Source organism: Dreissena polymorpha, chromosome 11 (assembly GCF_020536995.1).
Source record: "Dreissena polymorpha isolate Duluth1 chromosome 11, UMN_Dpol_1.0, whole genome shotgun sequence".
NCBI classification, from domain to species: domain Eukaryota; kingdom Metazoa; phylum Mollusca; class Bivalvia; order Myida; family Dreissenidae; genus Dreissena; species Dreissena polymorpha.
This window is the reverse complement of record NC_068365.1, coordinates 47,830,321-47,857,094: the sequence shown is the minus strand read 5'-3', so window position 1 is coordinate 47,857,094 and position 26,774 is coordinate 47,830,321. Positions and strand designations below refer to the sequence as shown.

Below are 26,774 nucleotides of genomic sequence, written 5' to 3'. Positions count from 1 at the left end.
TTTAACTTCTGACACTGACAAGTAAAACTTTGATGAAAACAGGACCTGGTGCAGGGCTAAAAAACCCAAGTCTGCTGAGCCAAATATGCATTTATTTAACATTTAACTCAGAGTTTTTCACGTCAATAACAGTTTGTGTGTATGCAGTACTAAGTGTTACAGGTGAAAGCTCCTTGCGCAGTGGAATGCATTGACTGCTTATACATATCATTTTTTTACATACCTGGAGACTAACCTATTCAACTCATTTTTTTTACACCTCATCTATTTTGGGGATCATAATTTCACCGATTTAGTGTAAAATCATCTTCTGTGTTAAAAACTGAATATATAAAAAATCAATAAAAAAACATTTATAATAATAAAATACAAATATTTTGACTATCTGAAAATAATTTCCTTTTTCCGCAGAGCAAAACATGTTTTGTTAAACAATACTATGCAATAATGAAATTCTAAAATTGGGGTAAGACTAAAGCATTGATTTCACACCTATTAATTATAGATAGGAAATGTTAAGATAGAAAAATGATATTTTGTTGGGGCAGCAATTTAGTTATGACCAATAACTTGTATCTATTTCTTTAAATGTTGACACTTTCTTCTGTTTAAGAGAATTTTAAAATTTAAATTTTTAATATTTTGTAAAAGTGAACAAAAATCACAATTCATATATAAGTGTTTAGAAACAACAAACATAGTGGCTATGATATCTAAACCCTAACACATGAATTTTGTTTATGGTTATTCATATAAAAAAATATATATTGCTTTGCTCATTTTAGGGCTTTTTTTCTTGATTTGGGGAAAGGGCCTGGCCTTCCATTTTTGGGACAAAATTATCGACAAAATTGAGAAAGGGGAAGCAATTTCCCAAAATAAGCTTAAAATTTGGGGAAAACAGCATCATTTAAAAAAAAGAAATTATAATTAGGGAATAGGCCTTTCTCTATGTGGAAGGGGCCATTATAAGGTCTTTGCTACAGAAGAAAAAAAAGCCCTGCAATACAGACATGGCGAAGCCTGTCGGACAATGACGAAGAAAATTTCAAATGGCTGACAATGAAATGCCAGATCGTCGGACTAACTGTCCAGTAATATTCACTTCCAAAGATTGTAACCCTCTTGCAGTTTTCACAATTTATTTCGTGATTACGGGTTCATGTAATTTTCGGAAATTACAAGGTCATTCTCATAAAATTTTGTAACAACCAGCATTAAAACACGGCAGCTCCAATAAATTCTGAGAATGATTCCAAACGTTAACGCAGCGTCTCGAAACAGATATATACGATTTACACAAAAAAGTGATTCAAAGATGGCGGACAATAAAATGCAATTACGTAGCTCATCGAAATTGACAAATAACAATCAAATTAACGAAGCGCGTGTCATTCAACCATGTAGAATACGTTTAAGATACAAATAACACATTTTAATTAGTAATTTATGTATTGAATGTCACCAAACAAGAGTTTTTAAATTGGACTTAAGTCTTCTCGCACATGAAAATACATCTAGCAACATTGTCGTTGGAAAAAGGAAAAGAGAAAAATGGTTTGATTTATGTTAGTGGAATTTTTTCCCGCATTTGCCAATCTGGCCTGTAAATTGTGATGGTCTTTTGCCAAGAGTCATGACTGGCATTAACAATTGTTAATGTGAACCAACTTATAATTTTGTACCAAGATAATCTGCATACAATTATTACCAATATTATCGTCAACAGACATCTAATAAGCGTTTGACAGTAAATTATGAAGCACTTTTTATAAGATTATGCAACCTTATTTTCCTCATTCCATAATACAAAAGGTAAATAATAATATTGCTTATCCGAAATGTTATCTGCCCGGATGACATATCGAGCCGGATTACCTGTGCATTTAAACGTGATCCAAGCCCTACCATCGGGTTCCCTGAAAATAAAAATGCAATTTATGATCAGATTTTACATTATAGTTATTGCATATCTACTGACACAAACACGTGTTAATAAAATACCACCTTAGAGCCAAGTTGAAGTCATTCTGCAGAATCATCCGGGGCGCAGCCATCTTCGATTAACCGGTGTAAGAGTAATTTTCATCATTGACACACAAGTTACACTACAGGCTGTTAAAATGGTAAGCCGTTAAAAGTGTAAGTTTACATGTATTTATATTGATTTATGAAATTAACTTTGGGGAAAAACATCAGCATTTCTCTTGTGAATGGGGTCGATATTCAGTCCTTTAGAAAAGACTTGGTAACGAGTAGACATTCTTAGACGACTAATTTTCGGACTGAAACATGTTCGGACAAATAGATCTATAGGGACTTGAATGTCGGACCCCTTGAATGTTATTAATGAGCCCCTTATAGACCAGTTGAATGTTATTGTGTACATTCGGATTTTCCGCGCATGCGCACTGACTGGTTGGCAAAAAACACTTGTTACAGTAACGTAAAACATGTATAAATGGCTTTTGTTTAGTCAATAAATTGGTAATAAAACCGAAATAAACATTAAAAAATAGTGCCAATATATCATATTTAGTACCGAATAAATGTTTATTCACAAATAAAATTTCCTCTTCATAAAAAAAAGTAGATATAAGCATAGATTAAACGTGATCGGAAGACTAAATACCGACAATGCACAAAACAAAACAATACATAAGCCGTATTCTTTCTGATAGTGAGACTTAAACAAATTAGATTTTTACAATAATAAAACATATATAAATTGTATTATAATTATAAGTGGTGTGGATAGTGTTATTTTTTATCAGCGATCGATAGTGTCAGTGGTGCATTTAATCAATTATAAAACAAAGCCCTAAAAAGCGGAATACATTACAATTTTTAGCCGGATTTTTTTCGAAAAAATCTCGGCTTATAGATTGATGTTGTCGGGCGGGCGGGCGGCGTGCTCGAAAATGTTAAAGTTCTTATTTCATGGTATAACTTTGGTATGCTTGGACCTAGAGTCTTCAAACTTGACATGAAGGTTGGCCAGGATTAACAGATGACCACTGGTCATTTCAAGGTCATTCATTTGAAGGTCAAGGTCACTGTGACCTTCAATATAAAAAATGTTAAAGTTGTTATAACTTTGGTATGCTTGGACCTAGAGTCTTGAAACTTGACATGAAGGTTGGCCATAACTAGTTAGTAACCACTGGTCATTTCAAGGTCATTCATTTGAAGGTCAAGGTCACTGTGACCTTGAATGTAAAAATGTTAAAGTTCTTATTTCATGGTATAACTTTGGTATGCTTGGACCTAGAGTCTTCAAACTTGACATGAAGGTTGGCCAGGATTAACAGATGACCACTGGTCATTTCAAGGTCATTCATTTGAAGGTGAAGGTCACTGTGACCTTCAATATAAAAATGTTAAAGTTGTTATAACTTTGGTATGCTTGGACCTAGAGTCTTGAAACTTGACATGAAGGTTGGCCAGAACTAGTAAGTAACCACTGGACATTTCAAGGTCATTCATTTGAAGGTCAAGGTCACTGTGACCTTGAATGTAAAAATGTTAAAGTTGTTATAACTTTGGTATGCTTGGACCTAGAGTCTTGAAACTTGACATGAAGGTTGGCCAGAACTAGTAAGTAACCACTGGACATTTCAAGGTCATTCATTTGAAGGTCAAGGTCACTGTGACCTTGAATGTAAAAATGTTAAAGTTCTTATTTCATGTTATAACTTTGGTATGCTTGTACCTAGAGTCTTCAAACTTGAAATAAAGATTGGCCAGTACTAGAAGATGACCACTGGTCATTTCAATGTCATTCATTTGAAGGTCAAGGTCACTGTGACCTTAAATGTTAAAATGTTAAAATTGTTATAACTTTGGTATGCTTGGACATAGAGTCTTCAAACTTGACATGAAGGTTTGCAAGCACACTTAGATGACCACTGGTCATTTCAAGGTCATTCATTCTAAGGTCAAGGTCACTGTGACCTTAAATGTTATTGTTGTTCATGTATATGCATGCATTCAAAACATAACACAAGGTTTGCTCATGCCTTGAAAAGTACTTACATTTCATTTTGACCTTTGAACAATATTTCAGTAATTTAAGTATTGCATTGACAAAAACACGAAAGGTACTTTCCTGTCATTTAAATCAAAAATCCGGCTTCAATGCGGTCATCTCCGACCGCGGAACTCTTGTTAAATAAATTATGGTCATTTTATTTTACATTGAATGAATTTTCGTTTCGTTTTCATTGAATAGCAATATTACTGTTATTTAGCATACACGTAATAGCGGAGTTTACTTTTGCCGGTACCCGTTAAATACCTTAATTGCGTAGCAGTAAAATTGCACAATATTTTAAATGTATAATTATTAAACATATTAATGTATTATTATGATTAAACTGGCTAATATATATTCACTAGTTCCTGTTAATCCATTTCCGACAAATGTCTTCTTTTTTTAATGTTAAAATATTTGATTGAAGCAACTGTTCAGTATTTTAGCTTCTAAATTTGGCTTAAATGACTGCTCAATATGCCTAGAGATGACATGGAGGTATCGTAACATGTGTTTATATAATGACCAGACACTGATCTGCCAAATGTGGTTTATCCAGGGACCCACGTATAGGTCCCTGGGTTTATGACACCATGTTTTCTTTGTAATTGTTTGGACAGTATCCGATCATAACGAGATAATCTGTTTGTGATGAACAAAGATGCAATTAAACACCGGGATATAAATGCTGCAACAAAGATTGTCAAAATTAGTGTGAACAATTAAATAAAACAATTACATTAATCAAGAGAATTTAATTAATATGTAACAAGGTAAGTTTTTTCCAAAGGCCTATAAAATACATTTTATAGGTCTTTGTTTTTTTAAGACATATAATGGTTCAAATCAGTTACCCTTTGTTGCTTACATGTACATAAAATTGACCTATTGGTTGTTTGTTGTCATGCTTATTTGTTTTCGTCCTTTAAATGTAATTTATTCAGAAAAAAAATCAATTTCTGAGAATGTTTTAACTAAAAATGGTTGCGAAGAAGTGCCAAGTAGAGAGATTTTTGTGGTTACCGTTACCACATATCGAGCTCTTAGATTGTGTTCCACTCCCGAGTTTGTTGCTAGTTATATTTGATATTGTGCATGATTATCCTTAAAAACGATGATTTTGCCAACATTCTCTATATGCGCTTATATGAATTCTACCTCTTTTTGCCAACCAGTGGGCGGAGTCTAAACTTTGCAGGTGTGCGTGACGTCACTCGTCAACTGTTCTATATGTTTTCAGTATATGATGGTTTCACTAATAAAATATCAAATTCATGTTTAAAAATGTACTTTTTATTGGAAGATTATCTAAGATTTATTTTTCAGCTGTTGACAATTTATTAGGGATTATCTATATAATTTTTATACCCCCATAACCAATATATAGGAGTCATTTTGTCGGTCCGTCAGTCGGTCGGTCTGTCCCGAAATTTCATCTGATCTTCACCAAACTTGGTCACAAGTTGTATCTAGATGATGTATAGGTCAAGTTTGAATATGGGTCATGCCGGGTCAAAAACTAGGTCACGGGGTCACTTAGTGTGTTTTAAACAGAAAGTTTGTCCTGACCATAACTATGTCATTTATTGTTAGATCTTAAAATAACTTGGTACATTTGTTCACCATCATGGAACGGTGTGTCATGTGAAAAAAGTACGTCGATATCTCCAAGTTCAAGGTCACACTTGGAGTTCAAAGGTCAAATGCTTTTCCGGCCATAACTTTATCATTTATTGTGAAATTTTAAAATAATTTGGCAAATTTGTTCCCCATCATTGGACGGTGTGTCGCGCGAAGGAATTATGTTGATATCTCCAAGGTCAAAGTCACACTTTGAGTTCAAAGATCAACAAGAGCACCGCATAACGGGTGCCAATGCTTGGCTGCGAAAGCTTGTCAGATTTTTTTTTTTTTTTTAGAGGTCACAGTGCCCTTGACCTAGTGACCCAAAATTGGGTGTGGCGTGTAGAGCTCATCAAGGTGCATCTAAATATGAAGCTTCAAAGTTGTAGGTAGAAGCACTTTGATTTTAGAGCCAATGTTAAGGCTTTAGCACGACGCGGACGGCGGACGACGAGCTGGCTATGACAATACCTCGGGTTTTCTCCGAAAACAGCCGAGCTAAAAAATGGCCATAAATGAGCTTGTCCGGGCAATAACTATGTCGTTCATTGTGAGATTTTTAAATCATTTGGCACATTTGTTCACCATTATTGGCCGGTGTGTCGCGCGGAAGAATTACGTCGATATCTCCAAGATCAAGGTCACTGAGTTCCAAGGTAAAAAATGGCCATAAATGATCTTGTCCGGGCCATTAATATGTCATTCATTGTGAGATTTTAAAAATACTTGGTACATTTGTTCACAATCATTGGACAATGTGTCATGCGAAAGAATTTGGTCAATATCTCCAAGGTCAAGGTGGCACTTGGAATTCAAAAGTGAAAAATGGCCATAAATGAGCTTGTCTGGGCCATAACTATGTCATTCATTGTTAGATTTTTAAATGACTCTGTACATTCATTTTTTCACAGTCATTGGACAGCATGTCATGCGAGAGAATTCAAGAGTGCAAAGCTCAAAATGGCCATAAATAATAATGGCATAATAATTCTTAAAAATCGCCATAAATTAGATTCTCTTGTTTTTTGAAGACAGCATGCAAAATAGTCTGTGTCAATATGGCAGGTGGGTGTATACGTCACGTCTATGACAAAGCTCTAGTTTTGGTTGGTTTTGCTGCAAAAAGCTGCACCTGGCTCTGTAGTATATCCTTATTTATGTCTTTGAAATCAAATTATTGCTTATTTAATTGTAAAGTACAATAATTGTGTGACTGAGGGTAAACGTGCATCTCATCAAATTCTTCTTGAATAGCAAATATTAAAAAGAAACATTTTCATGTTTACTTGTAATTTTAGATTGAAACCTTATTCTCATTTGAAATGAAACTGTTAATGTCTGGTTTATTACACTTAATTCTTTGATATCTAGACATGTATTTCACCAAGAAAAATTGTATTTCAAGTTGTTGCAATTTTAATTTAACAATTGCAACATGGTTTCTGTTGAGTGTTGACAAACAACTTTCAGTTTAAAATGACTTCATCTTTGAGATGTATTTCTGTATGTAAGACACAATCCTTTCATGGATTGTTGTGATTGAATTGGAATGATGAAATGAATGCGTGACATCAATCTATACCTGCGTAAGTTACCAATCAAGTGAGTTTTTTTGGTCCATTGACTTTTGGCAAAGTCGTGGGCCATGGACTTTTCTCTACAATAACATTTTTCCGGACTTTTTTCTGAAACACTTTGAGATATTTACCTGATTTTTGATATGTTAGTCTACCTGCATGAGTTACAGATCAGTTCCCGTATTGCTATGGTCCATGGATTTTTGGTGAAGTTATGGGCCTTTGTCATAGAAATTTTCTCTACAAAGTACAGAGTTTTCCAGACGTTTAGGAAAAATGCTTTCAGATAGTGATTTGATTTTTGGTGTGTGAGTCCACCAGCATGACTTTCAGATAAAGTTTGTGTTTTTTATGTGTCAAGTATGAGGAGCTTTGACAAAAAAGTGGAATGAGGGGCATCTGTGCCCTTAGGAAACATATCTTGTTGATATTCAAATTGTAAAAAATATTATGATTTATGACATTAAATGTTTCTTTGTCCATGTCTGTAACACATCTTGTTTCCTCCTGCCAGTTGTTTGCAGAGATTTTATATATTAATGGTATATACCAAAATATTTCAACAAAAACTGCACACACAACATTTTATGTCATGATTAGGTTTTAAATGTCTTTAGTATCAAAATGGTCACTGATGGTCAGGTTCATTAAAAAAAAAATCTGAAAATATATCTGAGGGTCAAATTATCAGTTCTGTTTCATGGCTAACAGAATTGTATTAAACGCCAATATATGGGAAAAAAATTGATAACCATTTCGATTTGCAAAATCGTGCAGCCCTTATCTTTTGTTAGCTTGATGACGGAGATGATGACACTCCGCACCTTTCTGCAGATACGCTTGCTGCATTACAAGCATTCTATGAGGAGCAAGCTGAAAGGCAACAACAGGAGGCTGCAATTCAAGAAGGAAAGATCTCCAAGGGAAGTCTGCAAGAAGACTGGGTGGGTTACCCACTGTATTTTGAGTAATTTGTTTGTTCATAGTAATAAACACTTTTTATGTCCCCCACCACTATAGTGGGGACATATTGTTTTTGCCCTGTCTGTTGGTTTGTTGCTTTGTTTGTTTGTTTGCCCCAACTTTAACTTTTGCCATAACTTTTGCAATATTTAAGATAGCAACTTGATATTTGGCATGCATGTGTATCTCATGGAGCTGCACATTTTGAGTGGTGAAAGGTCAAGGTCATCCTTCAAGGTCAAAGGTCAAATATATGGGTCAAAATCGCTCATTTAATGTCACTTTTGTAATATTGAAGCTAGCAACTTGATATTTGACATGCATGTGTATCTCATGGAGCTGCACATTTTGAGTGGTGAAAGGTCAAGGTCATCCTTCAAGGTCAAAGGTCATATATATGGGGACATAGTGTTTCACAAACACATCGCTTGTTATTCCGCCATAGGCGGAGGAATATTGTTTTGGCGTTGTCCGTCCGTCCTTCCGTCCGTCAGTCCGGCACTTTAGTGTCCAGAGCCATATCTTGGAAGTGCTTTGGGGGATTTCATTGAAACTTGGTATGAGTATATATATGGAAAAGAGGATGATGCACGCCAAATGGCATTGTACACCATAAGATAATAACAGAGTTATGGCCCTTTGTGCTTTGAAAAAATGCTTTTTTTGTGTGTCCAGAGCCATATCTTGGAAGTGCTTTGGCGGATTTCATTGAAACTTGGTATGAGTATATATATGGATAAGAGGATGATGCACGCCAAATGGCATTGTACACCATCGGATAATAACAGAGTTATGGCCCTTTGTACTTTGAAAAAATGCTTTTTGTGTGTCCGGAGCCATATCTTGATAGTGCTTTGACGGATTTCATTGAAACTTTGTACAGTAGACTCTGCCAATACCGGACTCTCGGAATACCGGAACTCTCCCGATTCCGGACGGTCGGGCCAGTCCCGTATTTTCTCCTTCTATTTCTTTGTTAAAAAATGTTGAATAAACCGAACTCTCTGGAAACCGGAAACCGGACGGGTATCTCCGTAAATTTGGTCATTTTCAACGTAAAATACATTGAGTATACCGGACGGTCTAAATTCTCAAGATGCCCGAGGCGTGAAAATAACAATACCTAGTCAGCACAGCGAGTGCGGTGTCACACATTTTGCTCGCGCAATTATCGATAATCGGATTAAACATACCATAAAGATGTCAAGTCGTTACCGGGCTATGGGAGTCCGATTAAGTAATGTAAAACAAACTGTGAATGTCTATAATAAACGTGCGGTAACACCAAAAAGTGATTGACTCGATCCTTTTATTAATTATTTATTATCGCCTATGATAAACAATTTAATTAAAAAAAATAATGCATGCCGTTGCGACGATCACTTTCTTGTGATCTTCTCTGGTATTTTAAAAGATCTTATAGCCATGTTTTTAACGCTGAAATGGTTGTTTGTTTGTCAGATAAACTGTTAGAAATATGACTGTTAAATATCCATCCATATATTCATGTATGTATTGAATAATAAATCGTGTATCTACAACAATCTTATTTGTGTCGGCACTCGCCTATATGACAAATGCCACGTATGTACATCTATAAAGCACCACGCTCACTTTGGGATAATTCAAAAGAAGTCCTTTATTAAATGTACAACCTTCAGCAGTAAAAATATTTTTTTAACAATAGTGCATCGTAATTTGTAAAACAAGTCGGTATGGATTTTTTTTTCGATTTAATCGGTTAAAAACACATTTTTTTTAAGAATGCAATCAACATCGTCAGTACCTGCGTACAGTTATCAAATGGTACATGTAAATGTATATGGTTTGTTTTATTTTTATGTGATTCTGTACACAATGCATACCATGTATATTTTGGCAATATGCATACTCTTGATAAACCGGAACTCTCTGAAAACCGGACAATCAGGCCGGTCCGGAGACCGTCGGTTTACAGAGAGCCTACTGTATGAGTATATATATGGATAAGAGGATGATGCACGTTGGCGTTGTCCATCCGTCCAGAAAACTTTTGTGTCAAGAAGTATAATATCAATATTGGCGGGGAATATCACTTCAACGAATTTGCTTGTTTATTCTAATATTTCGCCCAAATGGGCTTTATCAAAGTTTACAAATATGAATTCACTACATAGTTATAACTGTCATGTACATGAGGTATACTTTGATAAAGCCCATTTGGGCGAAATATTAAAATAAAAGAGTGTTTTTTTTCTATGAAAATGTGTATCTTTATCCCTACTGGATATGAAACTGAGTAATTTGTTTTTAACAAGAAGCCTACCCTTGAGGTAGGGGAATTCTCCAATGTAATACAGTGAAGGATAGCAATATATACATGAGCCTTGTTCTGAGAAAACTGGGCTTAATGCAAATGCGTAAAGTGTCATCCCAGATTAGCCTGTGCAGTCCGCACAGGCTAATCAGGGACAACACTTTCCGCCTAAACTTGATTTTTGGTAAGGAGGGACTTCCTTGAAACTAAAAATACCATAAAAGCGGAAAGTGTCGTCCCTGATTAGCCTGTGCAGACTGCACAGGCTAATTGGGACGACACTTTACGCACATGCATTAAACCCAGTTTTCTCAGAACGCGGCTCATATATACTTGATAGTGCTCTTGCTTTACATACATTGAAAGGGGGCTAAAACCTGCCTACCTAAGTTCCCACCCTGCCCTCTGGGACCCATGCCATGCTCTGTTTTATCTTATCACATTATTATACAGCATATTTGATAAGAAGTTTCAATAAATTGTCTGAATTTACACATTAACATTAAAAAAAAATGAAGACTGCAATAAATAATATGATACATTTTAATTTTCCACAGGGATAATACAACTGTGTACGGTAAAGTGCCCTTTTGACAAAAGAGCATCCTGCTCTTTTCAAATCCTCTCTGCAGCACTGAGACGAGTTTTGTTCTATTTTAGAATATTGAATCTATACAGATAAACATTATATAAATGTTTGACTTGATTTTAACTGTTGTTGTATTTAGTTCATGCTAGTACATGTAATAAATAAATAAATGAATAAATAGAAACTTTATATATTGTATGTGTATGGAATTTATTGAAGTATTCTTATTGATTTGATTAATAGAAACATTAAGTATGCCTATAAAGGTGTCCATTTTCAGCAATTGAGCCAGTTTTGGTACACTGATGAAACAGCCACTCGACTCGCTGAGGAAGCCCTAAGTGTGATGGGCGATAATGGAAAGTAAGCATATTAACATATGCAGATCTAAAATACTAGTATGTGTAGAAATAACGCAATACTGTAATTGTTTTTGTTGTTGTTATTATTGTGTTGCGGTTGCAGTCTGCACAGGCTAATAAGGGACCATATTTTCCGCCTAACTGAATGTTTGTCAATAAGTGTCTTTCTTTGAACGAAAAATACAATTAAAGCAGAAAGTGTTGTCCCTGATTAGCATGTGCATTAAGCCCCATTTTCCCAGAGTGAGGCTCATTTAAATTGTGTGCTTTCACATCCAGGATTGCCTGTATCAGTTCACCAACAGCCTATAAGAAGATCAAGGAGTTGTGTCCCCCTAACTGTGAGGTCAGATGCCTCGAGTATGACACCAGGTTCTCAATGTTCAGAGAGGACTTCCTGTTTTATGACTACAAAGAGCCCCTTAGACTGCCTGCTGAATGGAGGAATAGGTTTGACATCGTGATAGCAGACCCACCGTTCTTGTCGGAGGAGTGTCTGTGCAAAGTGGCTCAGACCGTGAGGTTTCTGACCATCGGGAAAGTTATACTAAATACAGGTGTGTGGTCTTCTAGTGAGATTATGTACTAGTCTAGCATGTTAGAATTGTTTTACATGGAAAAAATATGTGTTGTGTGTGTAAGTGAGGATCTTGCAGACATTCTTAGAATTTTACTAGCAATCAATTCACAATTACTAATGCTCTTCATAATTATACCCCCACAAACAAAGTTTAGGGGGGGTATATAGGAGTGATCTTGTTGGGTCACGGGGTCACTTAGTGCATTTTAAACATTAAGCATGGTGTCTGCTCTCTAATTCAAGTAGTTTTCATCCGAGCTTAACCAAACTTGGTCAGAAGTTGTATCTATATGATGTCTAGGCCAAGTTCAAATATGGGTCATGGAAGGTCAAAAACTAGGTCACAGGGTCACTTGGTGCGTTTTAAACATTGAGCATGGTTTCAGCTCTCTAATTGAAGTAGTTTTCATCCGATCTGCACAAACATGGTCATAAGTTGTATCTAGATGATGTGTAGGTCAAGTTTGAATATGTGTCATGCTGGGTCAAAAAATAGGTCACGGTGTCACTTAGTGCGTTTTAAATATTGAGCATGTTGTCCGTTCTCTAATTTAAGTAGTTTTCATCCAATATCTTCACCAAACTTGGTTATCAGTTTTATCTAGATTATCTCTATGCCAAGTTTGAACATGGGGCCATGCTGAGCCAAAAACTAGGTCACGGGGTCACTTAGTGCGTTTTTAACATTCAGCATGATGTCCACTCACTAATTCAAGTAGTTTCATCCGAACTTCACCAAACTTGGTACTAAGAAGTTTTATCTAGATGATATGTAGATCAAGTTCAAACATGGGCCATGCTGGGTCAAAAACTAGGTCACTTAGTGCATTTTAAACATTGAGCATGGTGTCTGCTGTTTATTGTGAAAACAACATGCTAAATATTCTGTGTCAATGCGGCATGCTGGGATATTCGTCACGTCTTTGACAAAGCTCTAGTTATTTATTTTTTTAGTAAAATGTATATATAATTATATGAGTAATAAATATTGGGGAAGTGTGACAGAAATTCAAATGAATGCAAATTGTAATTCAAATGGTAAATATATAATAACAATAATGCATTTGACTATTTAATTAATAGTCAATCTTATTCACGTTCAAGGGGGTACTTTAAATTCAAAGTCATATAATGAAGTAAAAGCAGCATTTCCAAACACATAGATAAATTATTTCTATGAAACTGAAACTAAAAGTGTTAAATTGAATTAATGTTTTTCACAAATTGATCATGGTAAGTTTTTGTGATTGCCATTCGCCCATTGTCTGTCTGGTGTCCTCAACATTGATCATCTGAACACATTTAGTGCCCAATCTTCAGGCAATTTGTCTTAATAACACCACAGCAGAAGTTGACACTGTGTCACGTTAAGTAAAAAAACTAGGACACTAGGTCAAATTAAACAAGACTATTGACAAGCAATATATGTCCCCTACCGGCTCCACATTGTCAGAATTGTTTTTATGCCCCCGGATCGATAGAGGGGGTATATTGTTTTTGTCCTGTCTGTCTGTCATTCTGTCCAAAACTTAAACCTTGGTTAAAGTTTGATACTTTTTGCAGTATTGAAGATAGCAACTGATATTTACCATGCATGTGTATCTCATGGAGCTGCTCATTTTGAGTGGTTAAAAGTCAAGGTCATCCTTCAAGGTCAAATGTCAAAAAAACACAAAACATTTTTCCATTCAATCTCTTACTAACTTTTCGTGTAGCTGCACATTTTGAGTGATGAAAGGTCAAGGTCCCCTTCAAGGTCAAAGCTCAAAAATTACAAAACAAAATTTTCATTTCTCCATGCAATATCTTACTAACATTTTCTTACTAACATTGTCTTTTCTGTTCATATTTTATCCTGACGCATCTACCTTGCCTATTTCAAAAGGTCAAGGTCAACCTTCAAGGTCAAAGGTAAAAAAATAAATAACTCATTTCTCCATTCAATCTCTTACTTTCTTCTCTTGGAGCTGCACATTTTGAGTGGTGAAAGGTCAAGGTCATCCTTCAAGGTCAAAGAATAAAATTCAAAGCGGCGCATTAGGGGGCATTGTGTTTCTGACAAACACATCTCTTGGTTTTTTTTATTTTTTTATTTTGTTGCAATAGCAACCAGAATTTTTGACGTAGGAACAAAAGCAAATGACGTGCATAATGTCCATATTGCCATCTAACAGTGTTTCAATTTTCATGAACAAATATGAAGAACTTTCAAAGTTATCGCAGGATCCAGAAAACCACCATTTTCTGCAGTATTTCTAGTCTATTTGTTGCCATAGCAACCAGAATGTTTGATGTAGGAACAAAATGAAATGACGTGCATAATGTCCATATTGCCATCTATCCATATTTCAAGTTTCATGAGAAAATATTAAGAACTTTTAAAGTTATTTCAGGATCCAGAAAAGTGTAACAGACAGACTGACTGACAGACACTTTTAAAGTTATTTCAGGATCCAGAAAAGTGTAACAGACAGACTGACTGACAGACAGAGCGCAAACCATAAGTCTGCTGCTTGTGAACTCTCTAGAAGTAACATTTTCCTATCTTCATAAAACTTCCTGAGAACATTATTCGATTATAATATCAACTTTGTTTGGAAATAATTCCGATCCATTGAAAAACATGGCTGCCAAGGGTTGGGGCTGTTTGCGCTATATGGCTACATTGTATAGACATTGTCACTTCTACTGTGTTCACAGGGTTTCACTATAATTATTATATTGAAACCCCGTGAACATAAAAGTCATATGTTTATGCCCTCAGATTGAATGATCGGGTATATTGTTTTTGGCCTGTCTGACTGTCATTATATGTGTGTCTGTCCTAAAACTTTAATCTTGCTCATAAAATGAAAACTCTTGGGTCAATGTTCTATAAACGTCACATGCGCATGCATCTCATTGAGATCTACAATCAAACATGGTTTGATGTCACAATGTCAAAAGTCACTGTGACCTTTACACTCAAAATATAACATTGTTTCTAAAATAGCTGCCGTGCAGCTTCAAAGCGCAGTAGGGGGAATTGTGTTTCACAAACACAGCTCTTGTTTTGGTTTGATCTTCATTAAACTTTCTAAGAACATTTTTGCTTATGAAATCTTGGCTGATTTGGAAGGGCAACAGTTTATTGAAAAGCATGGCCGCCATGGGCAGGACAATTTTCTTTATATGGCTATAGTGAACCTTGTAAACACTCGGGAAGTTACATTTTGATCCCAATTTTCATGAAACTTTCACAGAATATTTGTTTTAATAATATTTTGTTCAAGTGTTAACATTGTTTTGGTCAGTTCCAAAACATGGATTCAAGGGGTAAGGCAGTTTTCTAATGTGGCTATAGTGAAACCTTGTGCATGCTTTAAAAAGAACATTTTTACCCATTCAGCATACAATTTTATCAAAGTTCTACTGGTATCTCAGCCGAATTAAACAAGGGCTGTTTGTAAAACATGCATGCCCCCCAAATGGGCTCTAAGTTGTAGTGACAGCCATTTTGTAAATATGTTTTTGTCACTGTGACCTTGACCTTTGACCTAGTGACCTGAAAATCAATAGGGGTCATCTGCAAGTCATGATCAATGCACCTATGAAGTTTCATGATCCTAGCCATAAACTTTCCTGAGTTATCATCAAGAAACCATTTTACTATTTTGGGTCACTGTGACCTTGACCTAGTGACCTGAAAATCAATAGGGGTCATCTGCCAGTCATGATCAATGTACCTATCAAGTTTCATGATCCTAGGCATAAGCGTTCTTGAGTTATCATCCCGAAACCATTTTACTATTTCGGGTCACCGTGACCTTGACCTTTGACCTAGTGACCTGAAAATCAATAGGGGTCATCTGCTAGTCATGATCAATCTACCTACGAAGTTTCATGATCCTAGGCATAAGGGTTCTTGAATTATCATCCGGAAACCATTTTACTATTTCGGGTCACCGTGACCTTGACCTTTGACCTAGTGACCTGAAAATCAATAGGGGTCATCTGCTAGTCATGATCAATCTACCTATGAAGTTTCATGATCCTAGGCATAAGCGTTTTTGACTTATCATCCGGAAACTATTTTACTATTTCGGGTCACAGTGACCTTGACCTTTGACCTAGTGATCTCAAAATCAATAGGGGTCATCTGTGAGTCATGATCAATGTACCTATGAAGTTTCATGATCCTAGGCCTAAGCGTTCTTGAGTTATCGTCTGACAACCACCTGGTGGACGGACCGACCGACAGACCGACCGACCGACCTACCGACAGACATGAGCAAAGCAATATACCCCCTCTTCTTCGAAGGGGGGCATAAAAATGCGTGAGGATAAGAAGCAACGCTTATTATCCAAACATCACAACAGATGCTTAGCATAGTTTGATTCCTATGTTTCTCAAGCGAGCGACCACGGACATTTTTCCCTCTTGTTTGCAGGTGCAATTCTGCAAGAAACGGCCTTGAAGTTGCTGGGAGTTCGACCATGTGGGTTTCTACCACAGCATGTAGGGCTCCAGAATGAATTCCTGTGTTACACAAACTATGACAGCAAACTGTTGTCATCAACTTAACAGGATATGGTGGATAGAGTGCGGATTGTTTGCATTTAAGAGTGACTTGAAGTGTTGGCTTTATCAGTGTAGGTTCTCCGACAAACTTATTAACTGAACTGACTGAGGTTTAAAAGTATTTTTTTAAGCGAATAAGCGATACCAATTGTATCTGATGTTGATTTGTTACTATTTGTATGATGAAAAATGTGTCTTCTTTCTGTGTAGACTCAGTTTACATACTGCTGCTGATGAAGTCAAGAGTTTCAAATGTAGTTTTTTCTCAGTTATTTAGTTTAATTTCAAAAATGTCATTTTTTAACACTTGTTGTTTATATTAGCATATTTGTTTTGCTCTTAAAGGCCAAATGTGCTTAGTATGGTCACATGTCTTATGAAGTAAGTGACTGAAGACTATAATAGCATCTAAAAGAAAAACTGAAATAATGGTTTTTACTTTTATTTTCTGAGAAGTCCTTTATAATTTTTAACAGTAATGCCATCTTGATATAAATGCCAGTCAATTATTATATATTTTTAAAGATTACACGCCACTATAAACCGTCAAAATTTATAAGGTCTGTCATTGTAAACAACAGGAGTAGTTTACAATTGCCAATCACACAGTTCTTGAACACAAATAATGGGGTAAAGCTCTACTGTGGTGAAATTTACCCACATCAGTTATTCTGATCAGAGAATACAGGAATGAGGGAATTACAATTACCATTTTAAGAAATGTACTTCAATTTTGTTATGTGTTAGCATTAAATAAAAAGCACAACAGACTTAAACTTTCCCAAAACACCATCAAGGATTTTGAGTTTCAAACAAGAGCTGTCTCCATCAGAAGACAGCCCCTGAAAAATGGTTTTTCGAAACTTAAACGCAGATTTCGAAACCTAAATGCGGACCATTATTTCAAGGTCAAGGTCAAAATCTGTGTGCGTATGGAAAGGCCTTGTCCATATACACATGCATACCAAATATGAAGGTTACATCTGAAGGGACATAGAAGTTTTGAGCTTTTTTCAACCTAAACGCACAAGTGTGACGGACAGACAGACGGACGGTGCGACTGCTATATGCCACCCTACTGGGGGCATTAAAGCCATCTGTTGGCTTTTATCAATTAAAAATAATACATGCATAGGTTTTATCTTTGCATGCAAAGATTACCAGTGTAAATATACAATAACAGTGAATATTCCATATAAAATGCATAATTTATAATACTATCTCTGACAGTAATTATATTGGTTTAACAAATATACACCATTCCAAATAATATTTTCCAGTAAAGCAAAAACAAATACAACTTATTAACCAATCTTTAATAAATATTAGAATTTTAATTTCACTAAATCCCCCCCCCCCCAAACCAAAAGTCTATTTAACAGGTGCTAGTTTTGATGCAAGAAATAGGTCTCGTTTCTCGTTCAGTTTATTCACAAAAAGATCCTCCCTATGTTTTCTCTTTTTTGCGTACTCTATGACCTTGTCTCTTAGGCTACAAAGGTCAAGGTCCTCATGGTGAACTTTGTCATTTTCACAGTCTGAACACTTTTTCATCTCTTGTAGAACACATTTCTTGTCAGATTCTTGCAGCAGTCTTTCTCTGTTTTGTAGGTTGTTTGCTTTTGCCTTCTGATAAAAAATACAACAATAAACAAATTATATGTGTTCTTTCGAAATAATAACACCATTTTGTTATAATACTTGGTAAAAACGCCAAAGCACAGAGGTGTAATGGATATGATGTCAGCCTTGTTACTGAGAGGTCGTCAGTCAGGCAGCTTTCTCTTAACCCTTTACCACTTGGATACGTATTTTTACACTTCTGTAGTCCCTTTGAAATTTTTATTTATTTAGTTTTTTGTCCGTTTAATTGAGCTTTGCTTACCAGTCAAAAATTTAATCTTTGATCACAAATTGACTTTAGCTCTTACAAGAGATCTTTGATTCGCATACTTTCATACAGGCATTCCTAATAAAATTTAAACCTATAATCTGTTGTTATTTTGTAATTCGCTGATCTAACATTACAATATTTTTTCCTAAAAACAAAAAATTGTCTTATGAAGATTGTGATATTACTACAATGATAATTAGACAAACATGTACATTTTCCATAGTTTACATACCATGACTGCATCATAATTTCGTTGATAGTGTATAATGGCTGCATACAAATGCCAAATGCTGAAATCTGGCCACAACACCTCCAGGAATGACAACACGCTGAAAGTGCTCTGAAAATATGGGTGGGAGAGAACTTAGTTATTTTTAATTGTGGCCACAATCCAGACGCCCAAAAATCAAATGCAACAAGTAAAGGTTTGTTTCAAACATGAACTGCAAAAAAGTTCATGTAACTTTAAGATACCTTTAATAAGAATGCACATAATTACAACAACCCATGCTCACAAAAAAATTGATTTAATGTTTATGCATTAATTTATATTAACAAGTTTTGGATTGGAAGCCATGAAATGTTTTTGGAATAAAGGTCAATTACCGGTATATCAATAATTAATATAATAATCAATTATACCTATATACCGGTACCAATTATTCTGAATTGAATCAATAAGTTTGTTTTGATCATGTTAATATCATATATGCCACATTAAGAAGCATTTATTTTGTACAGTTCTAGAGAATGTAGCTAACAAAGCCCTAATTGTTTTTGAAAAACAACATAAAAGCACAACAAGAGGTCCAAGATGGCATTGCATTAATAATTATTCAGAACAAGCTTATTGCACTTAGTGTATAGCCAAGCAGACCTTTCAACAATGATGTGCTATGGAATTTACAATCAACACTGTGTCAAACATCATGTACAGTGTTCAAATGTTTTTACAAGACTGGTACAAAGTACAACCAGAAATGTCACTGTCATTCCAATATAACCCCACAAACTTACTTTGAGGGGGGGGGGGGGGGGGGTATAATTATATTATTGGCATGATCTTGGCTATGAACAGTCCAAAATGTGAGCTGGATTCGGACATTGATAAATTAACCAAGGATTATCCCATGTATCACATTTGCAAAATTATCTTTACTTTCATTAACCAATGATTAAACAATTGCATCATGAGAGGCCGAAGTCAAATCAAATCTGGTTTCTGTGTCAAATGAAGCTTACCTGCCAAAGTAGGAAGTCACTTAGTCTGACTTCACCCGATGTTCGTATCAGGAGATCTGGGTTTGAAGAATGGTTCGTGTACAAACACCGCTCCAGCAGCTGATCTGATATATCACTGCAAACATATAGGATAACATGAGATCTATTGGGAGACTATTTTGCACTCTAGATAAAAAAGCGCTCCGATTTTCCTATGAAATAATTGTGACCAGCTAAGTATTAGTATTTCAAAATTGCATATGGAACAAATATCAAGGCTGAGGTCCATATACAGTTTATGTCTATTTGGCGTTTCAAAATTATTTCAATAGGGCCCAACAAGTGGGTTTCTATTTCTATTATCTTACTTAACATTTGCATTCTGTACATCAACCAGTGCATAATCAACGATTTTAATAGCCCTGTCAAACATTGATACAAGTTGGATAACTTTCAAAGTAAGGTCAAATCCAGAAAATACTCGCACTTCATAATGTTTCACATAAAATGTTAGATTTGTTTAAAAATTATAAAAATATTTGCAAAGATTAAGTCAGTTTTAAACAATTGACACAGTCAACATAGAAATACAATAAATGCAGCTTATCTGTGTGCAACCCAGGTGGTGACGTTATTTGTCATTATTTGTATGTGCGGTACATGTTTAAACATGCTGTCCATATTACAGTTATTTTATTGACCTTTGGGAGCAGTCCAATTGTCTTCTTAAAAGAGTTGGCAATATTTTGAATTGTTGCTTGTGGTCAAAGAGTCAAAGGCAAGAGTTCAAAATATTGCCCTCAATGCTAAGGGAAAATAATTTGACAGGCTGTTTGGCAGGTCCTGAATACCATAAAATATCTGTCTTCAGTGCTATAACCTACTTCTTATAAAAAGTGAACACCATTTATAATAATAATAATAACAAATGGTGAATTGATATCCCCGCCAAATACATTTTGTTTATGGACGGGTGCATATCCCTCGATATACAGTATAATCCAAAAAAATAAATTAGTCTATCGTCATTGTTTTTATGCATTGCCATTCTCCTCATTTAGATCTATACACATTACACACTAACACCCATGAAGTTTGATGTTGAAATCTTGTTGCATATCTGAGATATAGCCTTGAAAAATTACCTCACCCAGAACCAACAAAGGGCAATAACTCTTATTTAAGAAAGTGTAGGGTTATGGTTCTTATGCAAGGCAATGCTCCTCATTTATATCTGAAGAACCATGAAGTTTCATGTTAAAGTTCTATTGTTTCTGAGATATAGCCCTTTAAAGTTACATCATACAAAAAACAAAGGGCAATAACTCTTATTTAAGAAAGTGTAGGATTATGGTTGTGGTTAATGGCTCTTCTCCTCATTAATTTCTATACACCCATGAAGTGCATGTGTATTTCAGAGTTTAGTTACAGGTCCTATTAGACCCTTTGAGAGGTCATTGTAGCCCGACCTGCTACATCCATGAAGTTTTATGTTGATATCTTATATAGTTTCTGAGATAGAGCCCTGCAAATTTTGTGACTGAAGGACAACGCTAATTCTTCATCCCGGCGCCTTTGGCGGGGGATAACAATAATAACTTTTATGAAACTTTGTTCAACCTTCTGCAGGGTTTGAATATTCATGTTACCTTTCTTGTAAGACGCCTTCCTCTACTCCCATCACAACTTCTTTCATAGCAGTACAGATTTCATCTCTAGATGTATAAGAGAAGCACACATTCAGTATGGCCCTGAAAAAGGATTAAGAAACATGATAACAAATCCCTACAATGTTAAATGCTATGGGTGGTCTAAGTTCAATCTATGAATGCGAAAATAAAGTAACAAGAGATAAGAAAAAGGGATCCTAGTTATTCAATTATATGCTAGAATGTAGCAGTAGTAAGTTTATAGTAAAGAAAGGTCTCCGGCTCATAATACATTTATACAATATACATGTATATTCATAAACAGATAATACAAAGAGTTTTCCATGAGAATATATTTACAATGACTTTAGACTGAAGACAAAACATACTACAACTACCAGTATTACATTCCATTTGAGAAACTTATTAGATGATTGTATACATAAGAAACAAATTTTCAATGTGAGAAGATTTTAGGATAATTGATATAGACACACACACACGCTCACATACCTAGTGAGATAAAAAAAATATATACTTGACACAAAGTCAGTAATTCCCCAGGGAAATTGGTAGGTTTTCACAAAATTCACATAGCCACTTGCTTGAAACTTAAAAACTTAAGAGGTAAAAATGGATCAAAATTTCACAGAATGCAAACCTTATCATTGGCTTGAACCGAAAATGTCCAAATAGCAATAGTGTAAAAGCATTTATTTTGAGCAGCATGCAATTTTGTGGTTTTTCAAAAGATGTCTTTTTCATGGTCATACAAATTTCTGATTTTGGAACCAAAGTTTGTGCCTGTCATTTTCTGATATGTTTGTGTTAAATGCCAGGATAGGTCAATGCAGAATGAAAAATAATGTCACATAAATATTAATAGTGATTTAACAGTATTTAAATTGCGACATTCTGCATCTGTTGATACCACTACATACCTTGTATTATGTTTGGAGAGGCTGACGACCTCTGCTATGGTTCTCTGATACCACTACATACCTTGTATTATGTTTGGAGAGGCTGACGACCTCTGCTATGGTTCTCTGATACCACTACATACCTTGTATTATGTTTGGAGAGGCTGACGACCTCTGCTATGGTTCTCTGATACCACTACATACCTTGTATTATGTTTGGAGAGGCTGACGACCTCTGCTATGGTTCTCTGATACCACTACATACCTTGTATTATGTTTGGAAAGGCTGACGACCTCTGCTATGGTTACCTGATACCACTACATACCTTGTATTATGTTTGGAGAGGCTGACGACCTCTGCTATGGTTCTCTGATACCACTACATACCTTGTATTATGTTTGAAGAGGCTGACGACCTCTGCTATGGTTCTCTGATACTACTACATACCTTGTATTATGTTTGGAGAGGCTGACGACCTCTGCTATGGTTCTCTGATACCACTACATACCTTGTATTATGTTTGGAGAGGCTGACGACCTCTGCTATGGTTCTCTGATACCACTACATACCTTGTATTATGTTTGGAGAGGCTGACGACCTCTGCTATGGTTCTCTGATACCACTACATACCTTGTATTATGTTTGGAGAGGCTGACAACCTCTGCTATGGTTCTCTGATACCACTACATACCTTGTATTATGTTTGGAGAGGCTGACAACCTCTGCTATGGTTCTCTGCACGTCCTCAGGAAGAAGAGCAATGTTTCCCAGAACTCGTACACACACTTCATGTTTCTCTATCATCTCTCTGAAAACATGCCAGACTTTCCTTCAATGAGCCTCGTTCTGGGGGGACTTGGCTTCATGAAACTGTGTAAAGTGTCTTCCCATATAAGCATCTGCAGTTTGCACGGGCTATTCAGGGAAGGCACTTTCTGCTTTTATAGAATATTTTGTTTAAAAGTAGTATTATTAATGAAAATCCAGTTAAGTAAGGTGAAAAGTGTCGCCCCTGATGACGCTTCATGCACATACATTAAGCATTGTTTTCCCAGCATAAGGCTCAAATGATGCAAATATGTATGAAATACTTTTGATCAAAAACTTTACATCAAAAAAGTAATTATAATTTTAATTAATGAATTTTATAAGAACAATAGGTATACTTCAATATAATTATCATGCAGTATTCTTGTAATTTAATCTTATTCTAAGAAGCTATACCATTTGTCAGAATTAAAGCTAACTGCTTCCCTCTTGATCTCCAATACATTTCTCATTTGTCTATCTGGATTTTGTTATGAAGAAATTGCTTATCACAAAGAAGACATTCAAAATATTTCTGAGAGCCAGATGAATATGTCTATGCTCTGTGAAAAGGGGGTTTAATGCATGTGCAACAAGATGTGTTTGTGAAACACTATGTCCCCCATATATTTGACCTTTGACCTATAAGGATGACCTTGACCTTTTATCACTCAAAATGTGCAGCTCCATGAGATACACATGCATGCCAAATATTCAGTTGCTATCTTTAATATTGCAAAGTTATGGCAAATGTTAAAGTTTGACGCAAACAAACCAAAAAACAGACAGGGCAAAAATAAGTATAGACTGGGGGACATAAAAAGTATCAGCCCAGATTAGCCTGTGTAGTCTGCACAAGCAAATCATGGACAACACTCTCCTCTTTTATGATATTTTCTGTTTAAAGAAAGTATCTTCTAAGCAAAAATCCAGTTTAGGCAGAAAGTGTCATCCCTGATTAGCCTTTGCGGACTGCACAGGCTTATCTGGGACAACAATTTACACACATGCATTAAACCCCTTTTTCACAGAGGACCACTCATATACTTTTCTTCCAGCAATCGTGCGAATTTCTGGCGTGCAAGTTCCATAAGGCAGTCCACTTCATCCTTGGAACGCTTGAAGTTCTCTATACTGAAGGCGTACACTGTCACCTCGATGATACCCAGATTGAGGCACCACTCCAGTGTCTAAAACAGTTAGCATGTCCAAAACTAACAAGGTTCTATTCCAATCACAAACTAAGGAATAGCTGGGCTAAGTATGTATGCTTAATTGTCACTTTAATTGTACTTGAGATTTATGGATAGCAAGTTCAAAAATATAAAGCTTGCAATTTTCTGCCAGTAGAAAGTTCAGATTTCTCAAACCTGTTTTTCCATAAATCCTTTTAGTATTGAGAGATAATTACTTTCTATAATCACAACTCCCATTTTCAAGATCAAAATCTTGCTTAAATTAAATGATTAAAGTGTTTAGAATTGCATAAAGTGTTTAGAATTGCATAAACACATTTGACCGCCATTGTTATTGTTGTAAGATTCAAGGGAAGCTACTCTGGTACAAGCTATGGTTTGATAGGCGCTTGCGGCTAATAAGCGTTTTGTTGATCGCGACTTTCCAAAAATCTTTAAATCTAAACAATCAAAAACATTCATTAATCATGGACACATTTTTGAAGAGGCGGGCATCCGAGGACGCTGAGACAGCAAAGAAACTAAAAGCTCCAAAATCTTCAGAGAAAGCAAAGCCGACAGCAGCTCTCAAAAGTTAAAAAATGGATGACTGAATTTAACACCAATCTAGATTATGTTGTTGATAGCGACAATGATTTTGCTTTTTAAAGCAGCCAACATATAATGCACAATTTTAAGCAATATGGTACAAGAAATGTATTGTTTTAAATAAAAAATATAAAAAATTCTCTTTTGCGAGTAAGTTTTTCATTTTGCGAGTGAAAAAAATAAATCAACTTGCAAAAAATGCAAGTGCCTTAATAGGTTAAATTCAGTCCCTGAAGTCTACCTCTGCCAGTTTGTCAAATCCTTTTAAATGACCCTCAGCTCTTTCCATACTGTTTTTCTTTGCAAATCGACGGTTCCCATCCATAATAATGGCAATGTGCTTTGGAATTGGGCCCGACTTCAAAATGCGACCACACATACGATGGAGCCATGTGTCCTGTGTTCGTTTCTCTGGAAACCAAGTCATTACTTTTTGTCTGAAATGTGAAAGTAAATCATTAAATGTGTTAACCCTTCACTTTACAGTAACATTATTTACAAAAATGTTTTTTGTCAGAAGCTGAATTCCATAAGAGAAAAAATGTTGCAATCAATAAATGCAATTGCCCCAGGTGGAAGAGGAACTAGCCCAAATTTATTAATGATCCATAATGGAGTCAGTGGATGTTGATGAGCTCATTCTTAATTGAAGTATCAAAGCTTTTATGTCCAAAACAAGTTTGAATGCAGTCATGTGATATGGGTGTGCTTAGAGTGTTCATAGAGTGCCAAAGTCAAATGAGGTAGGGTTGAAGTATGTGTGTTAATAGTGTAACTGATCAAAGACAACATCCTTGCAAGTATCAAAGATTTGAAGCAAGCATTATTGATGGTATACGCAACATGTCATTTTGGGTTAACCTCAAACAGGCAGATGGACTGAAGGACAGACAAACAGAATTGTAGCATAAGATGCCAGAGGTATTTAAACAGTATCATGCAAAAACAAATATTAACTAATGACTATGTAAATGTTATACAAACATACAGTGCTGCAAAGTTCTCCTTAATTAGAGCACTTTTTATTTAACATGTTACTAATTAATCCCTGTATTTATTATATTGTAAACCAGCTAAACCAGAAAAAGTGTAAGTTGGTTAACTGATGGCAATTATACATCTGAAGTACTTTTAAAACAACAACAACAATACTTGAAGATCATACGGGTTCTCCTTCGTACAAGTCAGCACTTCTAACAGACATTTAGTGTGCATTAGGAATCAATATCCCTTAATTAACTTAATAAGTTTCTCTAATAATAGAACTCCCTGATATGAAATAGTTCTTGCTTATAATATACATAATACATATCTCATCATCTGTACTTCCTCATCATCTGTACTTAGACTCTTTATTTATTACTGCACCTTTAAGTTAATTTATTTACTGCACCTTTAAGTTAAGTTAATTATTTCCTTAAAATATGTTATTATAAAATAAGAACTTGGTATGTGGCAATTGGAACTGTAATAAGTCGTATGCATCTCCAAATTAAAGAGTTAATAGCGCATAAGGAATAGTGGTTAAACATGTGAAATAATATAAGAAATAAAATCATTATTAATCGTACATCAATTGATTAATCAACAAAAAATACGTCACTGCAATATTCTTTATTCTACATCACTCAGGAATCCGATATATGCGTGTCCGAATACCTTTCCCATTTATAGCACCATAAAATGTGTACATGATGAGACCTATTGATACAAAAATTACATATTAAACTATCGGACACACTAATGCATAAAGACATATAAATAACGTGAGCGAAACATTGTAAAACGACAAGAAAAAGTCTGAGACTTGAACCAGTTGGGATAAACTTACGTGTAAATACGGAAACCCACTATCACGAGGGATTTCCCGAAATGACGTCATAAATATCAACTTCTGAAAACTAGGTCAAATTT

General features: G+C 35.4%; 3 protein-coding genes across 12 annotated transcripts in view; 1 reads left to right on the top strand and 2 right to left on the bottom strand.

The window, feature by feature from the left end:
- LOC127851832 (proteasomal ATPase-associated factor 1-like) overlaps positions 1-2,094 on the bottom strand; it is a 15,440-nt gene extending 13,346 nt beyond the window's left edge. Inside the window, exons 1-2 of the mRNA XM_052385763.1 lie at positions 2,008-2,094; positions 1,879-1,919 (exon numbers count right to left, since the gene is read on the bottom strand). Of these exons, the coding sequence (XP_052241723.1) occupies positions 1,879-1,919; positions 2,008-2,057 (91 nt within the window). The 5' untranslated portion in view covers positions 2,058-2,094. The remainder of the gene's footprint in view (positions 1-1,878; positions 1,920-2,007) is intronic.
- LOC127851852 (EEF1A lysine methyltransferase 1-like) lies at positions 2,033-17,608 on the top strand. Its single transcript, XM_052385804.1, has 5 exons — positions 2,033-2,126; positions 8,028-8,177; positions 11,362-11,444; positions 11,723-12,000; positions 16,454-17,608. Exons 1-5 carry the CDS (start codon positions 2,124-2,126, stop codon positions 16,585-16,587), a joined length of 648 nt encoding a protein of 215 aa, XP_052241764.1. The 5' UTR covers positions 2,033-2,123; the 3' UTR covers positions 16,588-17,608.
- Positions 17,011-26,774, bottom strand: LOC127851834 (dehydrodolichyl diphosphate synthase complex subunit DHDDS-like). 10 transcript variants are annotated; one of them, XM_052385774.1, is made up of 8 exons: positions 26,692-26,774; positions 25,102-25,297; positions 24,124-24,266; positions 22,961-23,077; positions 21,349-21,450; positions 19,721-19,835; positions 18,711-18,818; positions 17,011-18,213 (listed from the first exon to the last, which is right to left on the bottom strand). In XM_052385774.1, the coding sequence occupies exons 2-8, from the start codon at positions 25,285-25,287 to the stop codon at positions 17,956-17,958; spliced, it is 1,029 nt and encodes a 342-aa protein (XP_052241734.1). In that variant the 5' UTR covers positions 25,288-25,297; positions 26,692-26,774; the 3' UTR covers positions 17,011-17,955. The 10 variants fall into 10 exon arrangements, with proteins under 10 accessions (XP_052241734.1, XP_052241735.1, XP_052241725.1 ...); XM_052385775.1 differs by lacking the exon at positions 26,692-26,774 and adding an exon at positions 26,668-26,681; XM_052385765.1 differs by lacking the exon at positions 26,692-26,774 and adding an exon at positions 22,839-22,867 and having other exon boundaries at positions 22,990-23,077.

What these genes read in the sequence shown, in the direction of transcription:
- LOC127851852 (XM_052385804.1), top strand. An exon ending in GAAGTCTGCAAGAAGACTGG is followed by an intron (nt 8,178 to 11,361) that starts GTGGGTTACCCA and finishes GTCCATTTTCAG; the next exon opens with CAATTGAGCCAGTTTTGGTA. An exon ending in GAAAGTTATACTAAATACAG is followed by an intron (nt 12,001 to 16,453) that starts GTGTGTGGTCTT and finishes TCTTGTTTGCAG; the next exon opens with GTGCAATTCTGCAAGAAACG.
- LOC127851834 (XM_052385774.1), bottom strand. Translation starts at nt 25,287, where the DNA reads ATGACTTGGTTTCCAGAGAAACGAACACAGGACACATGGCTCCATCGT. An exon ending in GATTTGACAAACTGGCAGAG is followed by an intron (nt 24,267 to 25,101) that starts GTAGACTTCAGG and finishes TAACTGTTTTAG; the next exon opens with ACACTGGAGTGGTGCCTCAA. An exon ending in CTCTCCAAACATAATACAAG is followed by an intron (nt 21,451 to 22,960) that starts GTATGTAGTGGT and finishes ATCCTTTTTCAG; the next exon opens with GGCCATACTGAATGTGTGCT.